Raw genomic sequence first — 27,057 nt, forward strand, 5'->3', positions numbered from 1 at the left:
CTAACCCCCTTTTGAGATTTAAATCCCCCGACAGATAGAAGCGGGGGATTTATCGTTTTGCTGATAAAGACATCGTTTATTCATTCACCTAGGAAGTGCACTACCGTAATAAATCGGCGTGATCACAAAGGAAAGCGATCGATCGATCGGCAGGTACCCGGAGACAGCGGACAGACTGAGACAGTGAGGGGACGGAAAACGAGACATTGTTTGGGTAAACAAAATCAGAGAAAAGAGGAACATCACCAAAACCGCTGTGCACATCGAGAGATTTCCCTAAAACGGTAAGAGGGGTGGATCATGTCTATTTTCACCACGCAGCAGGTAATAGTATTATTTTAGCCGTTGGGACAGGCGGCAAGGAATCGAATTTGTTTTTGTTTCAAATTTCGTAATATTCTTTTCTTTTTTTTTTTCTTTTTTTTTTGGGAGGGGATGGTTTTTATCCGAAATGTATAAATCTATTTAAGCATATTGAAAAATCTAAAAATAAATTGGGTTTGATAGTAGTATGTGTGTGTAGCAAATGTTAGACGTATCTAAGGTTCTCCGTCCACTGAAAACCTTTAGTACCGAGACACACGTGTATGTCAATCACTGAATACAGGTTCCAACCTCGCACGACAACCTGAAATTAAAAGAGACAGCTGTAAGAATAGAAACAATGGATATTGGATAGTGCTACACCTTTAGTCTATAGACAGTCTTTAACGGAGGGAAGATGCCTACACCAGCTACATGTACAACACAGAGATACGGCTAATTTATGACTCAGTGAAACAATCGACCTACATGTGTAAGGGGTTTTTGTCCTCTCTGCATGCGCAGTTCTCGATAAGGTTATTGGAGACGGAGGATGAGTTGATTGTTTTATGAGGAATGTCTTTTTATGAGTTTATGTATATGGAGACAATTCTAAAATATTATGACTTAAAATCCACATGCGGATTAAGAATATCTTAATTCGAATGGTTACCTCTATCACCCAAGATGGAGGAGAGGAAGAGGGTAGGGGGGGGGGGGGGTGTTGCAGCCGCCGATCCTGTTATTGCCAGCGCAACTACTCTGAGAATTTCGTGAAACTTTGCAGTAAATAAGGACACACTGTGTAGTTTATGTGCATATTCCAAAGAAATTATGATTTAATATTTTTTTTCTGTGTGTTGATCAACATAACTTATACACACACACACTCTCTCTCTCTCTCTCTCTCTCTCTCTCTCTCTCTCTCTCTCTCTCTCTCTCTCTCGTTCCCCTCTCTCTGTATCTTGTACTTGATGTTTTATACTTTGAGTAAACGACACGACACATTTTTTTAATTTTCGTAATCATAACTGAATTTTGTTTGACTGAATTGCAGTAGAGATTTCAATCACATGCATGCCTTTACATTTAAAAACAAGAGGTCCACAGGCCTTATCGCTCACCTGAGTATTTCTTTAAAAGTATCGCTAGCCCCAAGGACTACGAAATCTATAACGATTTCCCTAATCTGCATACATGCATCTAAGTGAAAATCTATTATATTGAGCAGAAGAATTTACAACTACATGTAGATGTGTTCTTAAAATCCCCGAAATTGTCCATACTGATAAAGGACTTTACATAGTACAATATGTGTAATATTAATACTATATGACTATTTTGGACCCGTCTTAGAATCGGAACCCTGAGGTGGCGAAATCTCTTTCTGCTTAAATTCATTTAGTATTTACATAGCATCAACAAAATTAAAGAAGTCTTTCAAATGACAGAGATCTAGACATTTAATCATAATGACCATATTGACCCCATCCTGGACATTCCTGGTACCACTGCCCCTGGGCTCATGACATTTATAATTTCGGTAAAAGGATACCTACTCTTTCTAAACATCCATCTAGTTTCAAGTTAGCATCAATATAATTCAAGATGTTTTGTAAATGTTTTATATTTCAACACTATATGAAAAGTTTGGTCCCGCCCTGGAGTCAGAATTAGTACCCCGAGGATTATGAAATTTACAATTTCACTAGAGACCGCCCTGCTCTACATAACAATGTGTCGGGTTTTCTTTACAGATTTGCGGTTGTAGAAATGAAGATGTTTGAAAATTGGTCTCTTTTTTTTTTGGTTGCAGTTTTTGCCGAATCCTTAAGTAAGCTTCAAGTATACACGGCAGGAGTCCTGAAATTTACATTCTATTTCCCAATAATCTTCATACCAAAAATTGAAAAGAATTCGAAGGTGTACGGTTGTGAAAGCACGATGAACAACGACGGACGCAGACTGATTGCAAAAGGTCACTTTAATTGCGACAGGGGATCTAAAATTGTTTCATAGCAGATACATGTATGATCGACTAAATAGTGCCCGGGACCTGTATATTATCTTATTTCAATGTGTATCCGTATTCGGCATACACTCTGGGGTGCACGTGCAGACGAATATTGTAAATGTGGGTGGTTTTCGTCTTCTGAATTTGTTAACATTCAACCCCAACAACACTGCAATGTATTCCTTAGCACGGTATAAAAATCAATCTTAAAAAGGAAAAACAGATTCCTTGATATTTTTTCCAGATGTATGATTAATTTTTGCATGTTTTAAAAGCTTTTTTTTTTTTTTTTTTTTTAAATAAAATCATTACTGGTTGAAACTTTTTTTTATTATTTTATCACGGCTCAAATATGACAGCGTACATGATACACTCCAACTCAAAGGAAAACATTTAGATGCCAAGATCTGAATTCATAAAATAAAATATTCAAGATTGTCTTGCATTGTCAAGTGTTACATCTCATCGTACCTGGGAAAATCATCAACCGTTTCTTCATTAGCTTGTCGTTTGATCTTGACCCGGTTACAAACATTGATATATCTTCCTTCAGGTGTCATCAATAATGTACAGCACTTTCCAGATACACAAAATATTTTTTTTTAAAGTTCAGAATGACTATGAAAAAAAAACCTCATAAAATTTTATCAATAAAGTACATATGATTCATAAATTATTCTAGCGTCATAGCAACCAATGTAAACAAAATAAAACAAAGCAGTGAAATACCAGAGCGTAAACTATGACTGCGTCCGCCAATTATCTTCTTGTTTTTCATCCATTTCATCTTATCAAATAAGAAAAGGGTGATACGTATGAATGATTGCCGAAACTTTCAACGGATTGAAAAAAAAAAATCTAATGAAGAATATAATTTTAAAGCTCGGGCTCGATCGTCAGTTGCAACGGTCCAGAATTTAAGGAGGTGTGCTACACCAGAGAAATTTGACGTAAAATGAAAAGTGGAGGGTATGTACAATAATATTTTGAAGTTGAAAATTTTCAAATTTACTTTAGTTTGTCAAAAAATACAGTTTTAGTGGAAGGTAATCTGGAAAAAAATTAAAACCTCTGCTGGACTCGAACCTCCGACCTACAGGTCAACAGTCGGTATTCTAACCTACTGATCTACTCGGGTAGGTATTTAAATCGAAAAGGAAAAGCCAAATATTGCTGATATCGATTTTTTCATCCATGTTTTTAAAGGAAGTCAGCCATTATGACGATGTAGAGTACTACCTTAATGAACTCCTGAAACTGAAAGGAATTATTCGCGGAAGACTTTTATTATTAATAGGTACACAGGTTTGGGGTGAGGATGGGAGGGGGTCTCTTGATTTGTACATGAAATCCCCCATCGCCTCGCATCTTTCTACTGAGCAGATCATGCAAGGGTTAACAATTAAATGACGGAGAAAATTCGGAATAAAATGTTACATATGTGGTGGACAGGGGATGCTTACTCCTCCTATGCACATGATCCCACCTCTGGTGTGTCCTGGGTTTCGTGTTTGTCCGACTATCTATTTTGTATTGCTTATAGAAATTATGAGATTGATCACTGTTCGTTATCTTCGCCTTTCATACATATTATATGAATTACAACATCTCATAAAATCAAGCATTTTAAATGGTTTGCTGCATTTGACAAAAATCAGGGAAAAGTTACGTACATGTTGTGCATAAATTTCGCTATTACTTTGTACCAGATCAGTAATGGTGGAGGGGAGAAAATATACTGAATTGTAATCTCGGCTGAGATTCATCTTGGTTGAATAATTGGACAGACGTCTTCACCGAATCTCGGAGCAGTCCTTCATAATTCATGTCTGGAAATTCACTTTCAGCTTTAGCCGGTTCTAGCATTTAATGCGCACTAAGGTGACACAGCTGTTCGCTTCAAATAAGTTAGTTGACTATTTTATCAACTCTGTATCACTAATAATGCTGCATTACTTAACTCATAAGTATATGAATTCCATAGAAATAAACTATCACTAAATTTTCCGTTCAAATGATAACTTTCATGGTGCAATATTTTATCTTCTTGAATTGAAGAGTTCCTATATTTTGTTTTTTGAAATTAGCAATATACAAGTAGGTATGGGAAATACAATGTATCAGTAACTAGATAAAAAAGACTATAAGAACTCTTCAATTTCAGAAGATAAATTATTGTGCCATGGAAATTATCATTTGAATGGAAAGTTTAGTGACTATTTTCAATTCGGGATTTTCATACCAAGACGGTAAGCAATGCAAAATTGATAGTGATAGAGAGTTAGTTTAACAGTCAAATCACTTATTTGAAGCGAACAGCAGTGTCGCCTAATTGCACATTAATTGCAGGAACCGACCGAAGCTGAAAGTATATTTCCAGACATGAATTATGAAGGACTGCTCCGAGATTCGGTGAAGGCGTCAGTCCAAATATTCAGCTGACCCGAATCTCAGTCGAGATTAACCGAATTACTGCTCCTTTTCCACACTACCACAAAGTGGGATATCATAAAACTGGTAATTCCTACCGCAACATCGCACCTGATGCATTGAATGTCGAATTTAACCCCTAACGAGTCCCTACCCCAGATCTTCTTGGCGAGAAATTAAAAAGGTGCCATATTTGTTGGATACCCATCTTGCTTCTTTTACTTTCCGTGTGTGACCTTACATGACCTATTGAAAGACAATCAAAATCACCCATAATGCATTTGTTAGCAAAGTGAATCAATCTCTCTCACCAGATTATGCGTTGTATTTATACGTAAGGTTAACTAGCGCCAACGCTTGGAAAATAGTTTCTGCCATGTATTATAGGGCGAAGCCCTCTCACGGCCCGAAGGGCCGTGAGAGCGGAGCTCTCCCTATAGGTAACACGTATATACATGTTTAAAAGGAAATTATAGAAAACTAATGAAAAATTAAACCATACCTATGAAACTTGAAAATTTTGGTCCAAATGGCGTCGATTCGAATACTAGCGCGTGGACATGTATTCCTCCATTTTGAGTCTCGTCTACCCTAGTTCACGTCGTTCTGAGATGTTACATAAAATCCAAAAAAACATGTAAATCTTATTTTCTTAATCATATATAATCACTCCTCGATTTAAAACGCGATTGTACAATGCAATGTCTCCTATGTTTGTGTATTTGCTAAACACCGACGCTGAATATGACGTCACATAGCACTGTTTACATCAGTTGCATAGCTTTTCCCGCGTTCAATAAATAGGCGGATCAAAAATGTCTAAAGTTAGGATACTTTGATTGAGCTCTGTCCTCACACGATATATGCTAATATTTCGAGATATTTTTGTCCTGTTATGAATCTAGATACTAATGCCAATAGTTTTTGCTTGGCCCTCAAACACGGTCACGCCGTAAGACATATTACAATATGATATAAACAGATGAAAAAAGTGTGCCATCCATGCAAAGTGAAAGTCATACAAGCTATAACAAATAACTGTCGTAATGTATATTGTGTAAACTATTGAGAATTTATATAGAATTTGAAATTGGGTAAGAAATAAGCTAAATCTGATGCTCATATACGAAAATGGATCTAAAGATGTTTAAAAGTAACAACTGCCATAAAACGGATCTAAATATTTATGATAGTAACGACTACCATAAAACGGATCTAAAAATGTATAAGAGTAACGATTGTCATCAAAAGAGAGCGTGATCTGCTAATGTTAACATTTTCTCTTTTAATTAACACAGTGATTGATTATTGCAGATATTTCAAGTAATACCGTATAACACATATAGGTACACATAGATATAATGCAACCGCAAAAACTGGAAACGCAGAATATAATTTGCCACCACATACGGAAGAAATTGCAAAAAATTTAAACCGCAGAAAACGCCCGTTTTTACGGTATTTTGCATTCTTTATTAAAAAGTGGAAATATCCCGTTGTGTTAAGTCTCCCTGCATACTAGATATTTTACAACTGGATTTGGCAAGCTTTGGAGGACTCTTGTTCACGACACCCACATGTCAGCGCAAAAGAAAGTTTTGATTTATTGTAACAGATTCTTGAGAACTTCTCGAAAGTACTTTGGCTTGTGTGTTTTTAGAATACAGTCGTCATATATTTCAATCTATTAAGTTATTTATGACGGGTTCGAGAGATGAAAAAATGGACGTTCATTTGATAACATCATACAACCTTTATTCGAGAAAAAAATCTGAACAGTTGGTTTCAAATTTCAAAATATATTCAAAGTACGACAATATTTTTCTCCAATATAAATTTTATTGTGATTCTAGCAAGGTTCATTCCCCCCCCCCCCCCCCCCATAAATTCCTGAATGCGGTGGAATCTTTTGCATCCGTTGTTCTCTCTCTCTCTCTCTCTCTCTCAGACTGAATGATTACCCAAAACGCCCTTGACAAAGGATTTGCATCATTGTGATTTTTTTTTTAGGCTTTTCTAAATGATATACCCGGTATTAACATTTCGAATAATTTGAAAAAAAAAATAACGTTACTTAATCAGATTTAGATATGTGCTATTTCAGAAGAGAGAAAAATAGTTATCCTTACTAAAAAAAAAATTAACGCCTGAACATATGCTTAATATATTCTGACGTTACACAGATTCACTGGGGCTCCGACAGACACGGTTGTTCATAGATTCAGTACATTGCAATTGTAAACTTATAACAATTTTCCAGGTATGTTAAAATATCAGAAAATATAGATTGAGATAATCAATAACAGCGATTTTAATCAAACCCAAAATGCATACAGATCTTTGATCTATTCCTTTTCTCCACTGCATTGTCGTGCCGATTTCCCGGAAATCCCAGGGGATGACGCGTGGATACAACAGGCGTGATATTACCCGGAACATCTGACTAAAAACAAACCTCGTATCGATTAATGATTTAGAAGTACAAATACAATTGAAATACTGTCCATCCGCCATATGTGTGTGTGGATTATTCACACATAGTATCTAGATCAATCTAGGATACTTAAGCTAGATATTAAAACAAGGCCTGGATGATGAGAACTTGCGCGAGAAATATCGAAATTTTGATCGATTCTACAGACAGGTAGGTTAAGACTTCTTGTTAGGAAATGTCAGTAACATGTGCTTACGTTTTCAATATTACCTATAAAGCTGAATCAGAGAACCTTATAATAATCACCTGTCGGCGACGGCTTTCGTGTCATGTAATATTTTTCTTTTTTTGTGTGTGTTATATGTATAACCGTCATTCAGTTGGCCATAAATACCCATGAAACCATCGCCTATCATTCAGAGTTCATAGATAGTACAAAAGTATCATGACTTATAGAATAATATAAATTTTGAGATACAGACTTTTAGCTTTCCTGTGCTCTTGGCCTGCATCAGGTCACTGTGTGAAAAACAGGATATCAATACAATTCTCTCTAATGGTATCGATGTCCATTAATGAATTCTTACAGTATAGTAATAGTAATATAAATACAGTATAGTAATATACGAGGAAATATTTAGGTATACATGTATCTGGTATCTACATTAATCGATTTTATTTGCATCTTTCCATATTGATACGTTTATATACAAATCTATTACACGATACCCCCGGAGTTACTGTTACAAATCCATTGTCAGACGTGCTCCAGTTTAAAGGTTGTTAAGTTTTAACCTCAAATGGAAATCGACATAGTCTATAAATTATTGCTCTTATTTCTTTGAAAGTCAGATGATGTTACAACGTTGAAATGATGACAAGGACGCACTATCAGGCCATGCCGTAATTGTTTCAATTAACCACACTATGCAGCCCGCCATTACCGGAAGTTGTTACCACGTATTTTTCACCTTCTTCGTTTCCCGCGTCATTTCAGGTAAATGTCTCTCTGGCTAATACATTACTCGAGATTCCGATCGTTTTGTTGAACGAAAGTTGCACAATTTAATTCCTTGAAATTGATAACGCACATGACTTAATTTTCTTTTGGTATTGTATACAAGATTCAATATAGAATACATGATTTAGTAGAGTATACAAAATTTGGTATAGAATACAAGATTTGGGAGAATATACAACATTTGGTAGAATACATGTTTTTGGTATAGAATACATGTTTTTGGTATAGAATACAAGATTTGGTTTAGTATACAAGATTCGGTATAGAATGTATGTATAATCCACAGCGCTTTTGGGGTACACGTAGTCACCGGGTTTTTTCTCCAGTAAAGGTTCATTATTTCTTGTACATTTGTAATTACCCCATCCCAGAAGTTAGGGAACTATATAAAGTAATAAACATGTCCATCTCAATTAGTAAGAATTATTTATCTAGTCCATAATTTAGTCATTAAAAGTTCACGGACAGACGGTAGTATGCCATGACCCTAATTCAAGGTCATTGGGCTAAGGTCATTCATCCAAAAAGTTAGAAATTACAGTGTACCAGAACCAATATATTATGAAATGTCTGAATTTGTCCGGTCCATGCATTTAAAATCGAAGAAAAAAAGTTTAAAGTTACGTCCTAGTTTGAATTAACTCCGAAGACATCGGACCCATTAGGTCTAAATGCATGAAATATTTGTGGGCAGAAAGTTGGAGAAAACCACCATTGAATGACTAAAGGTTTTAAAGCAGTTCCTCTATATTCACAAGAAAAACTACACTTTCCGGAAGTGACGTACCTTGTATCACAATTAGCAGGGATATCACGCAATCTACTCAACCCCCTTCAAAAGTGTATATCAAATTTATGCGAATTGAAGTTTTTCTATTTTTAATTTTTCTCGCAAATTACACACTAAAAGTGTATATTAAATTTACGGGAATTGTATTTCCTCTATTTTCAATTTTCCCCGCGAATCAAACCCTAAAAGTGTATATTAGAGTTACGGGTATTGGATTTTCACTATTCTTAAATGATCGATTTGTGAAAAAAAAATCACCCTCTGTTTTATCTCATTTAGGAATTATATATCGTAAAAAAGTAAAGAAATGTATGTACAAGTACACCTCTTTTAACGTGGAAATCTGATAAATCATTTGAAAAAGAGGGAATGATCCACACAAAGTGCCAATGAATATAGTTGTAAAGTAATCAATAACAAAATTGTCAGGTCTATAATCATTCAAGGTTTTCAGTCATAAAATCATATACCGTTTTGTATATTAACATCCCCGGGTACAATTATACGTTAATTAACTCAAGAGAATTTACGTATTCAATTGACTTCTTAAAAAGTATTAATTAAGTAATCGGGGGGATTACAGTGTAACATACAGGTGATCTCCGCTCACTGAACACAGTTTATCATATACTCAATACTTACCAGTTGTATCTCTATTTCAAAAACCAATCTTGTTATAAAATATCCCGTTAGTTTTATTTTCCGCCATTCGTAAATGCATACGAATGAAGCGGGCAATGGGTACACGTGCAAAATCATGATATACGGCATATTAATGATTTGCAGTTTTGTGGACAACTAATTATATGTATCTACACCCTTCAGAGTTAAAGTAGTTGAATACATCTCTTATTCCTCAGTATTTTAAAGAGTATTATACATCATTAACAAATCATTTTATCACAATTTTTTCCTATTTGTACAGAGTTAACTCCCATTACTCACATTCTTCACGACTATCAACCAATACATTACGATCATCTTCTTCTCAAAACACAACATGAGCGCATTCGCAGATCAGCAATTCATACCGTGGAAGTAGAATTCAGATCACATCACAGGTAAAATATGTTGTTTTTATTCTTTCTTAATTGCGCTCTATTTGTGAGATCTTATAAATTGTTAATTTTTTCCTCTTTTATGAAAAAGAAATTTTAAAGTGCGGTTAAAACGAGACACACAAGTTTTCCATCCTGACGTCATAATAGAGACTAGTCACGCTCCATTGAAGATGGATACGTCGTTCCTATATACCGGTGCCCTCCAAGGTAAGAACGTATGACTGAGTTGTCGTCTTTCAATTCTCAATAAAAGGCCCGTGTGGATACGGGTTAGAATAGGCCCTCAGTACCCCTTGCTTGTCGTACATGTTAAGAGGCAACTAAATTGGACAGTCCTTCGGATGAGACCGCAAAAACCGAAGCCCCGTGTCACAACAGGTGTGGCACGATAGATCCTCCCCTGTTCAAAGGCCGTAAGTGCTGAGTATAGGCCGACATTTTGCTGAAATGTCATCAATAATAGATAAAGACACGTGTTCTGAGTCCTGGAAAGAAAAAACACGTGACTTTTGATTGGTTGATTGTTTATTATCTAACGTCCCTCTCGGGAATCGTTCATTTTCATTTACATTGCCGGTGAACATTGACAGATAGTTACAAAATTGTAGTGTATATTCCATGCACGTCTACGTAAAATTATATTACATGCGTCCTTTGATATACAGTTAGATATTATTAATAATATTAACCTAATGCTATATTAAATGGCGCCACAATGGTATGTCTTACTACAAGCACGATATCTTGTACAGTTATACAATTACGTATCAAGTTCATGTTGTTTGCCTTTTAAACTTAGCTCGGTCATCTTGTGTTCTTTTCAGACGAAATTTCCAAAGTTTACGGTCTGATAAACCCAGAAGGTCATTTTCAAGGACAAATTCACACCACTAACGAGACCTACTTCGTTGAGCCTTCATCACTGTATTTCAAACAATCTCCATCGTTTCATTCCATTATATACACACTTCATGACGTCAATCACAACACGTCATCATTTTGTCAAGCTGATAGAACGAGGCAGATGATGATGAACAATATTCCTCTTGATACGCAGTTCGAGGAAAACAACCAATGGAAACACAGATACACATTTGATGCATATCTTCCGGAACGCCGTAAACGGGCAGTAGATCCGGCAAAAACAGTTTGTTCTCTGTATATACAGGCGGATCACACATTTTACCAGAAATACAGTAGCAATGTAGACACGGTGGTGTCGCAGCTGAGTGCGTATGTACAGGCAATCAACAGCATTTTTAACCCAATAGGTAAGGAAAGATGAGGTGTAAAAATAACATTGCTACAACCACCAGTCTTCTTCAGTTTTACTTTAATATCAATATATCAATATAAGGGCGCACGGCGGGTGTGGTCGGTCAACAGGGGATGTTTACTCCTCTTAGGCACATAATCCAATTTCTGGTATGTTCAGGGGTTCATGTTCACCCTTCCCTTAATTTTGTATTCTTTATAGGATAACTGTTACTTATTTTCACTGGTTCATATTGACGCATATGAGTTAAGCTAGGTTCTTGATACACAGATACCCTTAACAGCACCTAAATACATGTATCATCAACAATTGAAACTTAGGCCAGAGAAAGTTTAGTACTGTATTATAATAAATGCCACTGTGATACATAAAGCAAGATATTAATAGAAAGTAGAGTGATATATCTATCTCCAGCATACCGGTATATAATAAAGCAAAAAGCCCAGGAAGGCTCCTGGTGAAAAGTTGCATGAAAGAGCGAGGATAACGAACAGTGATCAATCTCAGTACACCTATAAGGAATACAAAATAGAGAGTTGGGCAAACACGGACCCCTGGATATACCAGAGGTGGGATCAAGTGTCGACCGGTCACAACCGCCGTGATCCCTATCTCTTGATCAGGTAAACGGAGTAATTCGCAGTTAAAATCAGTGTGCTAAGAACGGCCTAACAATTGGTATGAAACAAGTCAGACAGTATATGACACAATGATAGGTTGCACTGGCAAACTAGATCGTTATAACGCACATAGAACTTACGAAATATTGACTTTAAACAAGACTGTTGAAATCCCTGTAACACCCGCTTGCTTGTCAGTCTCTCCTTACAAACCTTTACGAAATTAATTTCTGCCATTTTACGTTTAACACATAGAGACTTAGCTCTAATACAACTCTGTAACTGGGCAAATTAATATCCTTTTTCACCAGACTTTGATGGCGATAACAGCGCTGATAACATAGGTTTCCAAGTGAAGAGGATGAAAGTACACACAGACCCAAACGCAGCAGGGTACAAATTCAACGGCTACTTCAGTGTTGAGAAGTTTCTAGACCTGCATTCAACCGATGACTACTCACAATATTGTCTGTCCTACATGTTCACAGACCGTGACTTTGATGGCGGGGTCCTTGGTCTTGCTTGGGTGGCGTCCCTGACGAAAGCAGGAGGTATTTGTGAGGAATACAGGGTGAGACTAAAACATTTACTCATAAAAGTCATACCGGCTTTATCAAATATAACTCTAAGAAAACTACTTTTTTATGTCTTGAAATGAGCATTATTTGTAATAATCAAAGATGATAAAAGTTTTACAAAGATTATTTTATTTTTCCAGTAAACGTGTGCAATAGAATGTATGTAGTGAATCAAGAGGTATGGAAACTACGGTATGATACAGGTTGCACAGTGTTGCATGCAATGCACTATTGTGCAGATCAGCCACTGAACTATTTCCCCAGAACATTGAATAGAGCGGAGCTTTAACCTGTTAAATGACGGACGTGCTGTCTTGGAATTAGAATTGTCAGAAATATCCTTGAGCCAAGACCCCGGATCAAGCGGGATGGCTATGTTCAGATTGAAACTGGGCATGCTATAAAAACAAGAGGCTCATGGGCCACATCGCTCACCTGAGTCACCTTGGTCCATATCAGAAGATTTTCCATATCTATTTGCACGTAAAACCGTAGTCCCTATTATGGCCCAAACCTTCCCTTGGAGGCCATGGTTTTTGCAAACTTGAATCTACACTATGTCAGAAAGCTTTCATGTAAATGTGAACTTCTGTGGCCCAATGGTTCTTGAGAAGAAGATTTTTAAAGATTTTCCCTATATATTTGTATGTAAAACTTTGATCCCCTATTGTGGCCCCATCCTACCCCAGGGGGGGGGATGATTTTAACAAACCTGAATCTGCACTATATCAGAAAGCTTTCATATAAATCTCAGCTTTTCTGGCTTAGTGGTTCTGGGAAGAAGACTTTTCCTATATATTTGTATGTAAAACTTTGACCCCCTATTGTGGCCCCATCCGACCCCTAGGGGTCGTGATTTTAACAATTTAGAATCTGCATTATATCAGGAAGCTTTCATATAAATCTCAGCTTTTCTGGCTCAGTGGTTCTTGAAAAGAAGATTTTTAAAGATTTTCCCTATATATTTGTATGTAAAACTTTGATCCCCTATTGTGGCCCCATCCGATCCCTGGGGGCCATGATTTTAACAATTTAGAATCTGTACTATATCAGGAAGCTTTCATATAAATCTCAGCTTTTCTGGCTTAGTGGTTCTTGGGAAGAAGATTTTTAAAGATTTTTCCTATATATTTGTATGTAAAACTTTGACCCCCTATTGTAGCCCCATCCGATCCCCGGGGGCCATGATTTTAAAAATTGAGAATCTGTACTATATCAGGAAGCTTTCATATAAACCTCAGCTTTTCTGGCTCAGTGGTTCTTGGGAAGAAGATTTTTAAAGATTTTTCCTATATATTTGTATGTAAAACTTTGACCCCCTATTGTGGCCCCATCCGACCCCCGGGGGTCGTGATTTTAACAATTTAGAATCTGCATTATATCAGGAAGCTTTCATATAAATCTCAGCTTTTCTGGCTCAGTGGTTCTTGAAAAGAAGATTTTTAAAGATTTTCCCTATATATTTGTATATAAAACTTTGATCCCCTATTGTGGCCCCATCCGACCCCCGGGGGCCATGATCTTAACAATTTAGAATCTGTACTATATCAGGAAGCTTTCATATAAACCTCAGCTTTTCTGGCTCAGTGGTTCTTGGGAAGAAGATTTTTAAAGATTTTTCCTATATATTTGTATGTAAAACTTTGATCCCCTATTGTGGCCCCATCCGACCCCTGGGGGCCATGATTTTAACAATTTAGAATCTGCATTATATAAGGAAGCATTCATATAAATTTCAGCTTTTCTGGCTCAGTGGTTCTTGAGAAGAAGATTTTTAAAAAATTTCCCTATATATTTGTATGTAAATCTTTGATCCCCTATTGTAGCCCCATCCGACCCCCGGGGGCCATGATTTTAACAATTTAGAATCTGCATTATATAAGGAAGCTTTCGTGTAAATCTCAGATTTTCTGGCTCAGTGGTTCTTGAGAAGAAGATTTTTAAAGATTTTCCCTATATATTTGTATCTAAAACTCTGATCCCCTATTGTGGCCCCATCTGACCCCGGGGGCCATGATTTTAACAATTTAGAATCTGCATTATATAAGGAAGCTTTCATATAAATTTCATCTTTTCTGGCCCAGTGGTTCTTGAGAAGAAGATTTTTTAATGACCCTACCCTATTTTTACCTTTTCTTGATTATCTCCCCTTGGAAGGTGGCCTGGCCCTTTATTTTAACAATTTAGAATTCCCTTTTCTTAAGGATGTTTTGTGCCAACTTTGGTTGAAATTGGCCCAGTGGTTGTTGAGAAGAAGTTGAAAATGTGAAAAGTTTACAGACGGACGGACGGACGTCGGAATACGGGTGATCAGAAAAGCTCACTTGAGCTTTCAGCTCAGGTGAGCTAAAAAACCAAATCAATTCAATGAAATCCGATCGCCTACTGCAAATACCCACAAACGCCTTAGAAAATAAAAGGGTCTTCAATAATTATCTAGTTGAGAGTCTGGCTGACGCTAGCTAAGCCTGTATCTTTTGTTGTAGAGCTACAGCGGTGAATCTAAGAGTCTAAACACCGGAATCGTGACGGTAAAGAATTACGGATCCGCGGTGGCCTCTGTTGTTACGGAAGTGACGTTTGCGCATGAAGTGGGGCATAACTTTGGATCAGACGTAAGTATGCTGTGTTGAAAAAAATCCGGAAAATAGAGGAAAAGCTGGTTACTTCACACAAAATAAGGTTTCGGGATCGTTGTTGATATCTCCAATACTTCCACTATAAAGTAATTCGAAAAACGTTCCAACCTTCATCCTAAGTTTAAAACAATTCCTTTTTGAATCTCTTTGTGAGTAATATATATATATATATATATATATATATATATATATATATATATATATATATATATATATATTCTCCAGAGCTCGCTCTTTCAGTTGTCAATAGTTGATCTGAATTTGTTTGTCAAGAATTGTGGACGATTGTGAAGTCATCTTCATCAACATCTGCCACCTCCTGCTTTCTTTGGACAAAAGATGCTCCATGACTGCATCATTTGTGCTAGATTTTTAATGAATGAAAATAAGAACAATTTTAGTAATTCCTTAATGCCTGGAAAGATTAGTGAATATATCTATCTTAATGTGAAGAGAATTGCAATATTTACATGTACATTTGAGACCTTAAATACCTCTCACATTCGTTGTAGCATGACGCAGAGGGTACATCATGCGCCCCTGGTGGTGCAGATGGAAATTACATTATGTACGCACGAGCAACATCCGGGTATTTAGCCAACAACAATAAATTCTCTACCTGCAGCATTAGCCAGGTGGCACCCATCATCGCCGACAAAGGACGAAGTTCAACGACGGGGTGTTTTATAGGTATCTCAACGAATGGAAAGTATTCCTACTACTTTCCGATATTATTTGTTTGCGGTTTCATACCCCAACAGAATTTGTTTTATAGTATTGTGACATCACCAGCTTCGGGTGAAGTATGCGTTATGGGACTCTTGTGCGCCTTGCTCTCAATTCTGTATTCTTTATAAGATTGATGAATGTTCTTTTAATCTTTTCATCGTTGATTGTGTAGCGGTCTGTATGCGCGTCCATTGTTGTTTTAGTTTGAACGCCTTTTATTATAACACAATTACAAAGGGCCCAAACGCAAGTTATAAGCACATAGACCACACTCGCCTTCCATTCTTATCAATGTTATAGATTTTTTTTTTTATAATTTTAATCACCTTCAGCTCCCTTAAGCTCCGTTTGTGGTAACAAGATTGTGGAAAGGCCGGATGAAGACTGTGATTGTGGCTGGGGCGACGAGTGCACAGATGAGTGTTGTCATCCGGCGGATTCCTCCACTCCGTGTAAATATAACAACACTGCCGCAACTTCCGGATTCTGCAGGTAGGCACATGATATGGGGATCTGGGATAAAAATGATCTAGGTCGACGTGATCGATAGCATAGTTATGAAGAATACATTTATTTCTTGTGGTATCATTTCTGTCGTAAAATTACATTTCATTGACCCCAGGCGGATGACATTCGTCTGCAATTCTAAACGTGTTTAAGTTTTCAAATCCATGTGAGTGCCGCTGTTATCTTTAAACAACAAGGGCTGCGAGGTGTGTGTTTCTCTGAAGCAGGTATCAAAGTCTGGAATTTGATAAATGGGTAGTGTAATCGCTACTTTATGAGCTGCCAGGCAATATTCACCCTAATTAGATTTCTTTGATATGAAGGCTTATTGCAGAAAAATGAAAAAAAAATCTTGATTCTGGAGATAGTCATCTGAATTAAGGAGAAATGAAACACCGTAAAAATCGTTAAAAGTGGTTCGTGTTGAATCTAATAATGTAGATGACTACATAGATCTAGAAAGATACATCTTAATCGGTAGAACGTTTTGAATAAATTTTATAACCACGTGACATGAAATTACAACGCTAGAGAGGTAGATCACATAAGTCAAGTCACGGTGAGTCGAACGTTTGGAATTATCATGATCACGTGGTACTAGATAGTTAAGGATGTATACATGTACGTCTAGGGTATAGAGTAAAACGTTGACATGATAAGATATTATTTAGAGTATTTGATGTGTTCTGGCGTTACATGCATCGTTATTATTTCCGGATATCATGCTCTCGTTTTAGTCCAAGTGAAGGGCCTTGCTGTGGACAGAACTGTCAGTTGATGACTTCCGGTGTGTGTAGGGGAAACACTTCCTGTCTAGACGCCGGGATATGTAAATATCCTTTAAAGTGTATATCGCGAGAGAGAAAGAGAAAAAAAAAGAGTTGAGAGAGAGAGAGAGTTGAAAGAGAGAGAGTGTGCCTTCAGTTAATCTCTACTTGCATCACAAGCTTATCAACTGAAATTTTAATTATAATTGTAATTGTAATTAAAATATTTATAATGCGCCCTATCAACATGAGTTATCTAAAGCGCTTTACAAATGTGAGGGAAAAGATAATATAAAATTGATGTGCACATACATGTGAATAGAATATTCATAGTGTCAGAATTAAAATGCATAATCATTATTATTAATATATAGCGCCTAATGTAATGGTATAATTGCCCTAATAACATATAAAACAATTTAAAACAACCCTTAGGAATAATTAAATACATAGAAAGGACATGGGTATGATAACAAACTACAGTTCAAATAACAACTGAAGGTTTGTTTTTATATATATGTTGCTTATGTGGACTTTCGTTGGGTTTCTTTATTGTGCAATGTCTTCTGTGTATTTCGAATTCGGTTTCAACCGGAACTTGCGCAATTCCCAACTTTGGTGTGGGGCGTATAACACATCCATGGTCTACAGTTCAGAGAAAGAGAGAGAAATTTTCCTTAATGAATTTACTGGCTTGAGTGTCACGTGTCCTTCATCAACACCAAAATCAAACGGGACTTCCTGTGCAGACGGCCAGGTCTGCTTTTTAGGAGTGAGTTTTTTAACAACATTTTTGAAAACGCTATATTCCATACTAGCATATGTACTCGTGGAAAAGAATTATGATTTGCAAAACATGCCATCTTTAGGTCACCTGAGTCACTCAGGTGACCCATTTCTATCTCTTTTCGTCTGTCGCCATGCATAGTTCTTCGTTATCGTTAGTTGTGCGTTGGTCGTAAACTTTTGAATATTTTGAGAGTTTTTTTCTCTAGAACGTCCTAACCAATTTCAGCCAATCTTGGTATACAAAACAATTTGTGGTCAAAGGGAACTTTTTTTTTTAACTTCGTGGTCTTTGCTTCCCTGGAGCCTGACGAATGTAATCAAAATTATTAAAATTATTGTCGTTTTCAAAAAATGTCTTTTCCTCCTTCAGATTGATAATGAACCCTCTACCAAAACTTTTTCCGTGAGGATCTGGGTTAGAATAGCTTCTCAGTATACTTTACTTGTCGTAAGAGGCGAATAAATGGGGCGGTCTTTCGGATAAGACCACAAAAACTGAGACCCCGTGTCACAGCAGGTGTGGCACGATAAAGATCCCTCCCTGCTCAAAGGCCGTAAGCGCCAACCATAGTCCTAAATTTGTGCAGCCCTTCACCGGCAGTGTCTCCATATCATTGAACGATTCTCGAGAGGGACGTTAAACAATATGCAATCAATCATTTACCAAAACTGAATTTTATGAAGTCTGGTTTTAGGGTTCATATCCCAAGTTTTGGCCAAGTTGATTATAAATTCAAAATGCATTATACCTCAGAAAATCGTCTTCTTTACATATGGGCATCAAACAATAAGTTGATCACGTGATTATAATGAGCAATGAGCCGTATACCAAAAGAAAAAGTGAAATTCATGACCCCTGGCCTCGGTGTCAAGGCCCAAGGGTGGTGCTAAGTTTGTCGTATGTGTATTATATCTTATATAATCTTCTCGTTAACATGTGGACATGAAAGCGACAACTGTTGATTTAGTTATAATGGACACCCAGTCTTCTACTCATATTGCTAATTCCATGACCCTAGAATTCAAGTCCAAGGGTTGGTCTTAGTTGATCGTATGTTAAACTGTACTTAGAAAATCGTCTTTACTCTTGGACCACAAGCAGGCTAACTGTTTGCATGGTTATAATGAGTAACGAACCCTCTTTCAAAACTGTAGAATTCAATTTGCCCTGTGTTCAGGCATCTGGTGGGACAAAGTTAATCATATACTGAAAATACACTACGTTTAGATATTGCCCTGACATCTACTTATACAGCAGTATTGAAAATGCTTTGAATCCTCTTCGCTCTACCAAACATTTTAATTTTATGGAAATTGGATTAAGGCTCAGGTTGGGGAAAACTTGATGATATTTTGAAGGAAAAAAGCAAACCCAAAATTCTTCCGAATGTCTTGAAATCAGGAAGGAAACCTCTTTGCCTTAGTAATGAACAACTAACCTTCTACCACAAAAGCAACGCAGAATTTACCCCCCCCCCCCCAGGAAAACGATTTATATTACGATTCCCTTGCGTGTCATCGAATACAGGTTCCGTTTTTATGCCCCTGTAATCGGAGATTCGTGGACATATATTTTTTTGGTTTGTCGGGGAAAACTTTAAAGGGACTGGTTCGCGATATTTGATAAAAAAAAATTCAATTTTGATGTTAAACATTAAAAATATCACTCATTTAATGTTGACAGCCAAAATTTTGACCTTCTGAATGCAAGAATGAAAGCAATATTTTAGCCTTAAATCTGTGTTATGTAAACAAAGACTCGAGTCTTTTTATGTAAACAAACAAGTGAAATATTGATTTTGTAATATAATTCATCTTAATTTTGCATAGTCACAAATTTTAACTTTTAGATGACACATTTTACCCCAAAATGCTTGAAATGTGAAAGATATAATAAACTTAGATCGATATTGATTTCTTTTGAAAATTTCGTAAATAGTAGCATACCGCAATCTTTGTTTACAAAACAAATAATAAACTCTCTAAAATGAGCTCCTGTGATGATGTATAACCTGAAATCTTTCAAACACATTAGACAGTAGATTTTGATTATTAAAAGTGAAATACAAAATTTTGGGTAAAATCGTGAATCAGTCCCTTTAAATCTCGTTTATAAGTTTTGAATGGATGGTGATGGGGCTTTCATACATCACATGTACATGTGACAAGAGTTTTCTGTTGGTACAAACTGTCGTGACTTTGTGACTTTCGCCTTTGAGTTTGACACACTTTTGAAAAACGGATGGCAAGGCCAAAACCTTTGAATGGTTAGTGATATGACTTTCACATTTCACATGTGTATTTCTGTTGACAAGACCTTTCTTTTTGTAACAAAATTTTTTATATCATGGCCTTGACCTGGGAGTTTGACCTACTTGTGAAGAACTTTAACCTTGACGTTAACCTTTTAATGGTTAGAGAAAGAGCTCTCATATTCCACATGTGTATTCCTAGACAGTGCCTTTCTATGGGTACCATAATTATTTTGCTGTCAATCGGGGGCATCAATATTCACAAACACATCTGGTTTCTGGTATTCATTGGTTTTTATACGCCCGTCTTTAGACGGAACGTATTATGGTACAGCGATGTCTGTACGTCAGTCTGTCCGTCCGTCCGTCCGTTCGGGGTTTTCTCTTTATAATTTCATTCCCCTTTCACATATCATGCTGAAACTTGCTGTGTATCTTCTGTGTGGGTCATTCTAGATTATACTGCAATTTTGATCCATTTTGAACTTTTTTCCAGGAGCTTTGCCCCTTTATTTGGAAATAATTATTATATGGAGGGTACATAATTTGTCCGCCCTACCCCTCCCACAGTTTTCAAGTGAGGACCTTGTTATTTTGTGGAATGTTGGTATGAGTATTGAAGATTTACATGTGGGATGGATTTTTATTTTATAGAATTTTTGAGAAAATTACAGGTTGTTGAACTTAGTCCATCTGGAAATTAATATTCTATGGAGGGTATATAATTTGTCTGCCCAACTCCTCCCACAGTTTTCAAGTGAGGACCTTTGTATATTGTGGAGTGTTTGTATAGGTACTGAAAATGTGCATGTGGGATGAATTTTTATTTTCAACAATTTTTGAAAAAATTACAGGTTGTTGAACTTGGTCCATTTTGAGGAAATCTCGATTTTTAAGCTAAGACCCTTTGTTCATATGAAAGTTTGTCATAGCCTCATGATGGCTAATACTACCTGAAGCAAACTTATACAAAGTATAGCACAAGAAAAACACCCCATGTAAGCATATCACGGGCGTATTATGTACCGTTTGCGGTACTCTTGTTATCATATATTTTTGCCTGTACCATTAAAGGTAGAAGTGTTCTACGAACAAGATATGAAAACTAATTGTGCGATGGTAATTTATTTTTGATAAATGAAATTCACAAATGTCCTGGCTGGTTCACCCATCAACCTTAAATTCACCGTGACAGTTTATCCGCTGAATAAAACAACCCCCTGTAAATGACATCCTTAAACGACCCAGTGCTATGTAAATTGAGACTATAATGACAAAAATGCCCAGGTATTTGAACTAGCAGTTGTCATGCTGGCGTAAGCAATTGCTCTACAAGTCCGGTCTCGAACGGATAATTAGTTGCACAAAGCCTAGCATCCTCTGTCTGTTTCATTTGAAGTCGAGTTATTCATAGCTTATCCGAAATGAAAATGTAAGCAATCTTTTGGATTGTAGTTATATTTAGAAAGGGGCTTAAATGATGATACCGTCAATATCAAACAAAAATGGTACGTCATGTTTTTCTCTGCTCTTTCAGTGAAGATTCAACCCACTCATCATTTTAGTGCAAAAATCGGGTCTTAATGACGATTTCATATATGTTTATTATGTGAGGGAAATACAATTACCAGGTGAGCGGTGTGGCCCATTACTATCGTACAGAAATCCTGAAGTATAATTTTATTTAGGCTTCGTATTTCAACAAAGCTATCTTGGGTATTCATTCACAGCGAGTCTGGTCAAGGGTTTCGATAGTTAGATCCTTAGACCCTATAATTCGTCCTTTGTATTTTTAATTTTGCTATCGATACCCTTTTAATTACAACGATCAACGATTTCGATAATTTCCAGGAATGTTCTGCGTCCGTGTGCCTTGCTAAAGGGTACGAATCCTGTCAGTGCCCCGGATCTGGTTGGAAGGATGTCAATCTCTGTCGCCTCTGTTGCCAAGTCAATGACACGTGCCACTTTGCGGCGGACATTCCCGATCTGACAGAGGCTAATGCGTTCACTGGAGCCCCCTGCAATACTTACAAGGGGTACTGTGACGTGTTCCAAGTATGCCGTGAGGTAAGAAGAGAAAAGCCTTGGAAAGTAGTTTCTTAAACGATTATTTGTAGTAGCATTCATAGTGCCATGAATACACCGCTGCGTAATTAAAGTTGTTTAGTATGAAATGAAATTTGAGAATAAAGATACTTTTCTTAAATTATCGAGATAGTTTTCAAAATTTTGTGTTGAGAATTTGCTAAAATATATGTAGCTGATCAAAAGATGGACCTCAATATATATATCGGTATAAATGGGTTGGTCACGTGATCATTTAAAGATGCATTATTGATTGGAGTCTTCATCAAACTACAAACTGACTGTAAAATGAGTTAATGAACCACGAGGAATATCTTTTGTTCGTCAAGGTTGACCCCACGGGGCCTCTGAGCAACATCCGGAAGCTGTTGTCTGGTGACGTCATTAACACTGTGAAAGAATTTCTGACAGAGAAATGGTGGGCGGCGGTGCTTATCGCCCTCGGTGTTTTCATTGTCATGGTATGTAGACCGGGGATCTGACGTCCACTGCTTCATTGTATTGGACCTGTAAGATTGTCACGTTCAAACTGTTTCTAAAAATAAATATCTCTCTCTCTCTCTCTCTCTCTCTCTCTCTCTCTCTCTCTCTCTCTCTCTCTCTCTCTCTCTCTCTCTCTCGCTCGCTCTCGTCAGCAGATACGAGATATCCTACCATTTTATTTAAATATTTTGCGAATTCTAAAAGGGTAGATCCCCAAGAGCAATCTTATTTGCAAAACCAGTTTATTTCATGGCTAGTAAGAGGGAGGATACGGTGCCATATTAAACCATATCTATATCAAATGAGTTCCTCTTGTTATACCTCCCGTACGAAGGGGGTTATATTGGAATCACTCTGTCTGTCTGTCTATCCGTCCGTCAGTCTGTCTGTCTGTGAAGATTCGTGTCCGGGCCATAACTTCTTCGTTCTTTGACTTAGGCATACCATATTTGGCACACAGGTGGATCGCCATGACACGATGTGTCGAGTACCTTCATGACCTCTATATGACCTTGACCCTTGACCTCAAGGTCAAAATTAAAGGGTTTTTTTTACAATGGATTCGTGTCCGGGCCATAACTTTTTTGTTCTTTGACATAGGCGTACCATATTTGACACATGAGTGTATCACCATGAGACGATGTGTCATGTACCTCCATGACCTCCATATGGCCTTGATCTCAAGTTCAAAATTAAAGGTTTTCACAATGGATTCGTGTCAGGGTCATGACTTTTTTGTTCTTTGACATAGGCATACCATATTTGACACATGAGTGTATCACCATGAGACGATGTGTCGGGTACCTTCATGACCTCTATATGACCTTGAACTTTTACCTCAATGTCAAAAATGATTATAGGGTTTTGACATAGTCATACCATAAGACAAGGGTGTATCACCATGATACTATTTGTCATGTACATTCATGACCTTGACCTTTGATCTCAAGGTCCACATTATAGGTTTATGCCATGAATTTGTGTTCGGACTATATCTTCCATTTTCTTCTACAAAGGCATACCATATTTTTAAACTCAGGAAAGAGGTAATTTATACCTATTAACAACACCCTTTGGGAGATTGGGGTAAGCGGGGGTATTCTTAGTGAGCATTGCTCACAGTACCTCTTGTTCCTCTTGGGTAGAGACTCAAAATTAGATACATGTCGCATACCACATAGACATCAATATTCTGTAAAATTATGATATTGTCAAATTCTGTAGACAGGGCTATTTTTCTGACCGTCTACACATGCACAAAGTTTTTTCCTGTTTTGAATTTTCCCAGACACAATGTTGATATTATTAGAAAGATCAAAGTTTTAAAAAAAATGTATTATGTTGTTGTTTTTTCTTCAAAAATTAATTACTGAAAGTAATTCCGTTTTTGTTTTTTTTATTGTTATTCAGCACTGATTTATTTTCACATATTATGAATTTTCGCTGCGCAGTCAACATTGGGTTATTGACTTTACTATATACCGAGGCTGTTATTGAAGATGTGAAGATAACGAACAGTGAACAATCTCATAACTCCCATAGAGAAAGCACAATTAAGAGTAGGGCAAACATTGACCCCTTGGCATAGCAGAGGTGGAATCAGGTGCCTAGGAGAAGCATGCATTCTCTGTAGACGGGTCAAACACTTCGTGAGCTCTTTATTGCAATCAGGTAAACGGAGTAATGCAAGGTGAAGATAACGAACAGTGATCAATCTCATAACTCCTACAAGCAATACAAAATAGATAGCTGGGCAAACACGGACCCCTGGACACATCAGAGGTGGAATCAGGTGCCCATGAGGAGTAAGCATCCCCTGTTGATCGGTCACACCCGCCGTGAGCCCCATATCCTGATCAGGTAAACGGAGTTATCCGCAGTAAAATCAGTGTGCCAAGAACGGCTTAACAATCGGTATGAAACACGTCAGACAGCATTTGACCCAATGCGAGGTTGTATTGACGAACTAGATCGTTATAACGACCATAGAATTTGCGAAATGCTGACTTCAATCGAGACTGTTGAAATCCCTGTACCATACGAGTCAAAATCAGTGTGCAAAGAACGGCGTAACAATTAATTCATGTGAAACACATCAGATAGAATGTCTTAACTTCCAATCCCTCTAACCAACAATGGACTCGTCCATATAGTGCGATGTGGGTTTACAAATAATAAAAAAGAAAAACACTCTTAAATGTGAATACTGTATATCTTTTGCTGTCATTTAGTAGAACGAACATATTTGTTTATATAATACTTATAAAATGAAATCAGTTTTCTTTGCTTTAAATTCTAGCTTTTAAATATAGGATTGTATTGTTTGGAGAACGCTTCCTGAGACATTTGTAATTTCAAACAAAACAATGATGTAAAGGGGCACACGCATAAGTCCTATACAATATATTCATAGTTGGTCAATACAACCTATCATTGGGTCAAATGCTGACTGACGTGATTCATATCAATTGTTTAGCCGTTCTTTACACAATGATTTTGACTACGCATTACTTATTTTACCTGATCAAGATATAGGACTCGCGGCGGCTTTGACCGGTCGAGAAGGGGATGCTTACTCCTCCTCGGCACCTGATCCCACCTCTGGTGTGTTCAGGGGTCCGTGTTTCACCAACTCTCTGTTTTGTATTCCTTATAGGAGTCACGAAATTTATCATTGTTTGTTGTCTTCCCCTTTTCATTGTGTGAAGCAATGGTCGTTTGTAACACTATGTAAGTGTTGAAAGAATATGATAAACAATTCCTGGATCCACGTGTGACTATCATCTCAATCTGACTAAAGTACAGACCTATATTATTATATAAGATTGACTATCATCTTCCTCCCTGGACCCTCATCAAAACAGACATTGTTATTTTCCTGACGTCAGGTTTGTTTGTTTTCAGGGAATCTTTATCAAAGTTTGTTCCAAAAGCCACGGACCCCCGAAAGAGAAAAAAGGTGGTGGAAAACGGGCGAATAGGGATAACCGCATCCGGCCTATTCCAGCAGAAAGCCATATGTAAACAGTCTGCTTTTTCACTGCTCGAGACATCATTACGTCATATCCAGGTGTCGCAGTCATTTTCAGTGAAGTGTTTTTCAATTTAGTCAGGTTCGATTTATTTTCAAAAAGTTGATATAAGTCCATATGTCTGCTGAGAATCTGATTTTTTATTTAATGTGATGTATCAATATTACTTTGTGTATTATCAAAATGTCCACTGATTATCATTTTAAAAAGACATTAAATTATTTCAAGCATAAAAGATTGTCATTGCTTGAGCAGCTTTTGACTTTTCACAAAGATTGAATTTAAATCTAGTGTACAATTTTGTACTTGCGATAGCAATATGTACTTTTTTGAACATCGAATAAAAGAGAATATTATTACTTATATAATGGGATACTTGTACCACTGTCTGTAAAATAGTGTTGATAATGTCATTTTGTAAAATTGTATGAATGATGAATTGTTCTAATTGTCTGTGATAGTAATTGTTTTATTGACATATATTGTACACAATTTACAGATCATCATTAACACACTTTAACCACAAGCTCCAGTGAGTTTTTTCCGGATCAAATTTTGTCTCCGATCTGAGTGTATGTTCACATTGTCAGTTTCCTTTCAAGAAACACAATTGGATTTTAACCAAACTTGTCACAGAGGATCATTGCGTAAAAGGAATGACGGTGTTTTCGGCTGAAGGTTTTCCCCATTTCAAAGTAGATTCAGTTAATTATTAAACGGTGAATACAGGAGAGTAGGTTATAAATTGTTTTAAGGTCCAGAAACGACCACAGCATACGTTGTTTAGTGTGTTTAAATGCCCCCACCCCCCACCCCAACCTTTTCTGTATTAGGATGAGACAATAATGAGATTTTGAATTGGATTATATACTGTATGTTTTGGAAAATATATTTATGGTTTTTCCCGCAATGTTACTATGTATTTCGTATATGCTTAATGCTTACCCCGGAATTGGATTTAGATGAAATCGGGGGTGAGGATATCAGAGTGTCTCATAACACATTTAAAATGTTACCGTTTAGAATGATTAGAAAAACAACAATGCTACAAGCTGTCGATGCTCCGATCCTATGCCTAACATCTCCGTAAGTGGTAACACAGTTGAGCGATGTGGTCCATTGTCATCCTGTATATTAGTCCGTCCAAGTTTATATATGGTAAATACTGTAAAATATGCTATATTATATTGATCGACAGAGCTGCATCAACATTGCAGAAGAATAAAATTCGATAAAATGTTTAA

At 36.9% G+C, this 27,057-nt stretch overlaps 1 protein-coding gene across 3 annotated transcripts; it reads left to right on the plus strand.

The window, feature by feature from the left end:
- LOC125662187 (disintegrin and metalloproteinase domain-containing protein 10-like) lies at window positions 1–27,057 on the plus strand. 3 transcript variants are annotated; one of them, XM_048894360.2, is made up of 14 exons: window positions 1–284; window positions 8,030–8,178; window positions 9,918–10,053; window positions 10,142–10,260; window positions 10,878–11,324; window positions 12,261–12,520; window positions 15,014–15,142; window positions 15,679–15,856; window positions 16,228–16,387; window positions 17,140–17,235; window positions 17,860–17,941; window positions 22,062–22,280; window positions 22,628–22,759; window positions 25,686–27,057. In XM_048894360.2, exons 2-14 carry the CDS (start codon window positions 8,109–8,111, stop codon window positions 25,803–25,805), a joined length of 2,148 nt encoding a protein of 715 aa, XP_048750317.2. In that variant the 5' UTR covers window positions 1–284; window positions 8,030–8,108; the 3' UTR covers window positions 25,806–27,057. The 3 variants fall into 3 exon arrangements, with proteins under 3 accessions (XP_048750317.2, XP_048750319.2, XP_048750318.2); XM_048894362.2 differs by having other exon boundaries at window positions 19–284; window positions 8,034–8,178; XM_048894361.2 differs by lacking the exon at window positions 1–284 and adding an exon at window positions 7,238–7,391.

This window comes from Ostrea edulis, chromosome 8, assembly GCF_947568905.1.
Source record: "Ostrea edulis chromosome 8, xbOstEdul1.1, whole genome shotgun sequence".
In the NCBI taxonomy this organism is placed as follows: domain Eukaryota; kingdom Metazoa; phylum Mollusca; class Bivalvia; order Ostreida; family Ostreidae; genus Ostrea; species Ostrea edulis.